Here is a 6,574-nt window from a genome sequence, read left to right on the forward strand (position 1 = left end):
CTCCCTCCCTCCCTCAACCGCATGCGCATGCGGTGATATGACCGCCCGCGCATGCCCGAGGATGCGTGGGCGGGCATGCAAGCGCTCTCCCCATGCCCCTCCCTCCCTCCCTCCCTCCGCAACCGCCGCCGCCAGCAGCAGGGGAGCAGGAGCGCATCTGCGGACTGGCGGTGGTCACCACAGCCACAGCTCTGAACCTGCCTATTTCCAATACGTCAGAGCAGCCTCAGCTGGACTGGGCAACCAAAGCAGTGGACGCTCAACGGCGTATGCAGGTTCTCGCCCACCTGCCACTGTCTGCCTTCGGGAGAGCGGCAGGGGTATCCGGCTACGCCCTTTCCATGCTCACGTGGCATGCAGAGCACGCTGGCATGCCTGGCGACACAATTGACCAGCTAGAACGCCTTGCTGCGCGAGCAGCAGATAGGCGACTCGGGCCAAATGACACGGAGCGGCGGCTAACGGGCATCCCCTCCTCAATGCTGGCTGGGCCGCCGGTGGTGGGCGGCTTCGGAATGCTGCCGCTCCGAGCGCACCTACGGGGCCGTGAGGCCTTGTGGGCGGCCCGACTCGTCCAGGCAGAAGCTGCCGCGCCCACGGAGCAACACCACCCCTTGCACCGCGTTGTGGCCCTCAGCCTACAACGGCACCATCCCTCGCTGCGCCCATGGACCATGCTCACAGCCCGCCCTGACGTCCGACCCATGGGATGCCAGTTGCCGGGCGACTTGCAGCGCATCTATGAGGCTTTGGGCCATCTCCCGCCTGTGAGAGCGGTGAGGACGCCGCCACCAGCGCCAGGCGACTGGTGTTGGGCAGCACCTTTGTGGGGCAATCCGCTCCTGCCTGAGGGTGACCACACCCGACGGCCTGGCCTTGAGGCGCACCATACACGCCTCGCAGCGTGTCGCCACCTGCGCACCGTAGGTGACCTGGTGCAAGCACTGACAGCGGCGGCAGCATGGCGCGCAACACGGCCAGTGGGAGCGACTGGGGGTGTGGCATGGGAGGAATGGGTGCGGCAGCACCTTGACCCAGAGACGCAGCTACGCGAGCAGCCGGCACTCGAGGGCCTGAATAGCCTTGCAGCAGACATACCAGAGACCTGGCTGGCAGCAGCACGTGCAGTGCAGGAACGGCTCCAGGCTGGGTTGGGCCCCGCCCCGCCCTCGGAATCGGCAGTGGTTCGGCTGATCATGCCTTGCCTTGGCTGGAGGATACCTGGCATGCAGCAACCCCTGGCGCTGGAGAAACTGTCTGTACGTGTTGCTACCGTCATGCAGCTGGGAGACGTCGGTGTAGCCCGCAGTCAACTGCACACGGCATATGCAGCTGAGGCGCGCGAGACACCACCAGCAGCGCCCCCACAACGCTGGATTCCCCCCTTCGACCGGCTCTGGCGGATACGCTGGGAGAATGCCCACAAGGAGACAGCTTGGCGGGTGTCAATCGACGGCATTGGCATTGCCGGTAACACGCATCTCACACATGCACCTGGTCCGGTGCCGTGTGGATGCGGTGTGACGCCAACCCACAGCCCCAGGCTACACGCGTTTTGGCAGTGCGCAGTAGCTCAGGCGGTTGTGCAGCAGCTCGCAGCGCAGCTTGCGGCCCCGCCCACCAGGGAGCAGGTGTGGTTGTTTGAGGCCCCGGCTGGCGTGCAACAAGCAGTGTGGGATGTAGTGGCTATGGCGGCGTTAGCGGCTATGGAGAGGGGGCGGTGCGCGCTGTATGCCGCAAGGCGCCGTGGCCTAGCCAACGCTGCCACAGCAACACTGCCGCAACAACCTCTACAGCAGGGCCAGTTACCGCAGCAGCAGCCGCAGCAGCAGCCGCAGCAGCAGCCGCAGCAGCAGCAGCAACAACAGGCGGACACCCAACAAGCGATTGACACGGCAGTGATCGACTTGTGGGGTCGCTTAAAAGCATTCACAGCACTGGGAGTGCCGCGGAAGGGCTGGGATCAAGTGGGTGCGCAGCATCCCTTCCTGAGAGTAGTAAACGGCCAGTTGCGCTGTCACACAGGTATGAACGCGGGACAACCCGCTCAGGCCATCACGGACAGTGACGAGGACTAAGCACGGTTCCGCAGGTGCAAGAGGGTGGGCTAGAGAGGGTCAGGGTTTCTGCTTTCTGTTTTCTGTTTATGTTTGTGGTTGGGCTGGGGGGCTTCGCCAGGGCCAGCGATGCAGGGTGTGGTTTCCGCCAGAGAGCGGCCCCTGCTGGTCCTTTTGAGGGGGCTTGGTTAGCTTGCTTTATGCGCCCTAAGCGCCTTGCTTTCCCTCTGTTGTGGCCAGGGGTGTTGTTTGTGGCGGGGCGGCCTTGTGTGTGTTTCTGGCCTTGGCAGGCGGTGTTTTCCTGGCATGTGTTTTGGTCTGGTGTGTACGTGTGGTGTGGTGTGAAGGAGGCAACTGTGTCTGCCCCTCTGAGGCTCCGCCCTAGCCTGCTGGCTGTTGTGCTTTCTTTTGGTGGAGAAGGCGTGAGCCTTGTGTCTCCGTGTCTCTTTTGTCTTGACCAGGACTGGGGCCTTATCCCCTGCTGTGTCAGGCGTGCCTAGGGGTGAGCGTGTGGAACGCGCTCACCCAACACTAGGGCTTGTCAGCCCTAGTCATCAGTGGCTTCGCCACTAGCTACCAAGTGTAATTATTCTCTCCCTCCCTCCCTCCCTCCCTCCCTCCCTCCCTCCCTCCCTCCCTCCCTCCCTCCCTCCCTCCCTCCCTCCCTCCCTCCCTCCCTCCCTCCCTCCCTCCCTCCCTCCCTCCCTCCCTCCCTCCCTCCCTCCCTCCCTCCCCCCACCTGCAGGATGAGCACGGCCAGCAGCACGGAGCCGAACAGCACAAAGGACTCGAAGGCGTTGAAGTCCAGGTCCAGCGGCAGCCCCATACACCAGGCCAGCAGCACACAGAAGGGAACAACCATCATGGACACCTGCGTGCTGCTGCCTGCGGGGTGGGGTGGTGGGCGTGGTGGGCGTGGGGTATGGGCGGGTGGGTGAGGAGGTGGTCGGCCACCGCGCACAGCAACCGGCGGGATGCGCGCGCGCACGAGCGGGAGCAGGGGAGGTCTGTTAGGTAAATAGCAGCAGCGTGTCCCGCCCTCTCTACCACCATACACATAAAGCACATGCGCATGCATCGTGCGTGATCTCACCCACTGCCACGCCCAGCGCGATCTCCACTCTGTTCTTGTAGGCGAACACGATGGCTGAGGCGTGCTCGGCGGCGTTGCCCACGATGGGCAGGAGGATGGTGGTGAGGAAGGGCATGGGCACACCCAGAGACTTGGAGGCACCCTGCGGGACGACACGCACACACGGCACGGCACGGCGGGAAGCTGGCAGCGTTGGTTGGCGGGGGTAGAGGACAACTGAAACTGAACGTGGTTCGACGGGCTCCGGTGAGCTCGCAGATTGTCCACATCGCTGATACAGACGACAATGACGAGTGTGAAAGCAAGGTCACTGCAGTGCTACGGTCAGCAGGCTGGTGGCTAGCTGGTGATGGGCATCAGCTGAGTGCCGCCGGTGTGCCGCGTCGTGCGTGCGTGCGTGCATGCGCAGTGGCTACACGTGTGTGGTGCATCCCGCAAGCCATCCATGTCCCCTTCATGCCTTTCCCCTGCCGCCGCCGCCGACGACGACGACGACGGCGACGATAACCACGTACGACGCACCCTGATGGCATCCGTGACGAACTCCGACAGGAACGAAATGAAGACCGTGACAACTGCAGGACAGTGTAGAGATAGTGGCGTGTGAAATATCGTACTAGAGCGAGACATGAACTTGCCAGGGATAAAAGCCTTGCCCCCCGCCCGTCCGTGCATCTGCCATTTCTCCCACTCCGCTGAAAGGGGCCCACGTTCACTCCGGTCGCCGCCTAGATAGATAGCCACCCCAGGTTGCCAACCCGTGCACTTCTCGACGGAATGGACCCAATCCTCCAGATAGCCGCGCGCCCTTCAATCCCATCCACCCAACAAACACCCCCTCACAGAGCCCCGAATTACCGGTGCCGAAAGCATAGATAACTAGCAATCATCACGGCTCACCTGTGAGCCAAATGAAGCACCCGGCCTTGGACAGGATCAGCTCTTCCTCGTCATCATCCGAGCCGCCGCCCTTGCTGTTGTGGTCGCCCTCGTCATCAGAGGCGCCCTGAGACCGAAACAAGCAGTGAGAAGCAGCGGCGGCAACATAAACGTCAGCAGTGTTGTGGGGGCCGCAATGCGGTAGTGCAGAGACGTCAAAATGCGGGCGCTCAGCCGTGGGTGCCTTTGCGCAACCCTTGCTGACATGGCACCGAGACAAGTGCTACAAACCGCAACAAGCGCCGGTACGCACGACCGGTACGCCAAGCCGTCAGCACACCACCGCACGACCGCAAACCCGCCCGCCCTTCTTAAATCATCATAAACGTACCCCCCCCTCCGTCTGAAAGTCATCATGGACGTAAACCCCGCCCCCCACTCACCGCAACGGCGTCCAGGCCGCCGGGCCGCTCCGCCGCCAGCACCAGCGGCAGCCGCTCACCGTCCCGGTCCTTGTCGTGCCCGCCCTTGCTCACAGAGCGGCCGCTGCTGGTGCGCTGCTGCGGGCCGCCGCAGAACACGTCAGCGGGCACGCAGGGGGGTTAGTGATGAGGTGCCGATGTGCGCAATCGACGCTTACATGCAACTGGGTCCTCATCCACAGTGCGATGAGGTGTCGAGGACGGAAACACATGCGTACACGCCGCCTGCAGCTGTCAGTCACACCACTAGATATCCCAGCCGCGCGCACTGCTGCCGCGCTGCCCATCCTGCACATCGCCCACCCACCCACCCGCCCACCCACATCCATCCACATCCACCCACACCCACCCACCCACCCACCCGCCCACCCACACACCCACACATCCACACCCACCCACCCACCCACCCACACACCCACCCACCCACCTTGGCGGAGGTGGCTCCCAGCGAGTGCGGCCCCTCCGTCATCTCCACCGCCGCCGCCAGCGCGCCGCTGCCCGCCCGCCCCGAGCTGCTGAAGCGGCCGCCCAGCGCCACGTCACGGCCGTCCAGGCTGCTGCGCACCGCCGCCAGCGCCGCCTCGGGGTCGGAGCAGCCGGCGGCGCCGTCCAGCGGCGGCGGCGTGATGGTGCCGTTGTTGGAGCTGCGGCGGGTGACGCCGGCGCTGCCTGCCAGCAGCGCCCCGCCGGGCGTGGCGGCGCCGCTCTTGTCCTCCTCAAACAGGTGCCTGCGAGTGAGAGCGGGCGCGAGGCGGCGGGCGGCGGGAGGGGGTAATTACATTATTCATGAGTACTTGAGAAAAAGCGGCGGAGTTTTAGTGGGAGGCAGGATTGTCCCATCCAGACAGCATGTGTCATGGACCCACGGGGCGCACCCCGGCGGCCCCTGCCATGCCCCATCCCTCAGCCGCGCCTAAACAGCGACAACGCCTCACCGCGCCCTGCACACGCGTGGGCGTGTGGCAGTGAGTCTTTTCACACGCACATACTCTTTGCACTGCTACGCCTTGCCCCGCCCCAGCCGCGCCTCTCCTGCCCTCCCACCACCACCACTCCCGACCCCGCCGACTGTCAACTCAGTTCACCCACCACCCCATCCCGTGCGCCCTCCCACCGACCCCGACCCCGACTGTGAACCTCGCTCACTTGTGTGTCTTCAGTTGGAAGAACAGGTACAGGCAGTAGCACAGGAACATAAAGATGGACTCGAAGCGCGACAGGGCCAGCTCCGACTTCTTGTCGCGCCGCTGCGTGTTGGGGTCAGAGCCGGGGTAAGGGTCATCAGGGAGAAGAGTTCATTGGAGGCAGGGCGTAGGGATGGGTGGAGCTGGTGCTGTTGGGGTCGCACGTGGGTGCTAGGTGGCGCTGGTTGGAGGATGGGCGGAGCTATGGATGTGACTTGGTGGTGGTGGGGGCGGGTTTGAATGCCCTGGCCCAAAGGAAGGGGGAGGGAGTGCCGTGGCGGTCGACCTCTCGTGCCACGCACCACCCCGCAACCCCGTGCCGCAACCCTCACGCTCCCACCCAAAGCCCCTTGCACGCACACAAACCCACGAAGCCCCCGCCCTCAACCCCCACCCACCCCCAGTTAGTTGGGTTCGGAATAAACTTCTCCCCATTTCATCTCCCCGTCCTCCACATGAACGGCTACCCCATCCCGCCCCACCCACCCCCATCACCCCACCCAAACCCCCATCTCGTTGTTGACCCACAAACGCAACCCCACCTCTGTGTGTGTGGCGTCCAGCAGCGAGGGCATGAGGATGGCGAAGGTGGACAGCACCAGCATGCCGCTGTTCACGTTGATGCCCACCTGGTTGAAGGTTTGGGACTGCGAGGGCAGGGGGGCGAGGGGCGAGGCCAGGGCGCGAGGGGCGAGGGCAGGAACATACGTGAGCAGGGGGCGAGGTGGTCCAGCGCTCACCGTACTGGTGACCCTTACAATAGACCCCGCCCCGTTCTCCCAGCCCCCAGCCACGTCCCCCAGCTCCAAACTACTCGTTCAATCCCGCAACCCAATCAGCAGCAGCCCTCCATCCCCTTCCCCCCCCCCCCCTCCCCTC

The 6,574-nt window shown here is 64.5% G+C and overlaps 1 protein-coding gene across 1 annotated transcript in view; it reads right to left on the minus strand.

Annotated features, from left to right (window-relative positions):
* The window catches only part of CHLRE_16g649466v5 (uncharacterized protein), a 10,244-nt gene that overhangs the window by 1,402 nt on the left and 2,268 nt on the right, over positions 1-6,574 (minus strand). Inside the window, exons 5-13 of the mRNA XM_043070772.1 lie at positions 6,524-6,574; positions 6,238-6,304; positions 5,658-5,758; positions 4,939-5,239; positions 4,473-4,589; positions 4,051-4,156; positions 3,673-3,725; positions 3,151-3,292; positions 2,797-2,942 (exon numbers count right to left, since the gene is read on the minus strand). The exon at positions 6,524-6,574 is cut by the window's right edge and continues 229 nt beyond it. Of these exons, the coding sequence (XP_042915415.1) occupies positions 2,797-2,942; positions 3,151-3,292; positions 3,673-3,725; positions 4,051-4,156; positions 4,473-4,589; positions 4,939-5,239; positions 5,658-5,758; positions 6,238-6,304; positions 6,524-6,574 (1,084 nt within the window). The remainder of the gene's footprint in view (positions 1-2,796; positions 2,943-3,150; positions 3,293-3,672; positions 3,726-4,050; positions 4,157-4,472; positions 4,590-4,938; positions 5,240-5,657; positions 5,759-6,237; positions 6,305-6,523) is intronic.

This window comes from Chlamydomonas reinhardtii, chromosome 16, assembly GCF_000002595.2.
Source record: "Chlamydomonas reinhardtii strain CC-503 cw92 mt+ chromosome 16, whole genome shotgun sequence".
Lineage (NCBI taxonomy): Eukaryota > Viridiplantae > Chlorophyta > Chlorophyceae > Chlamydomonadales > Chlamydomonadaceae > Chlamydomonas > Chlamydomonas reinhardtii.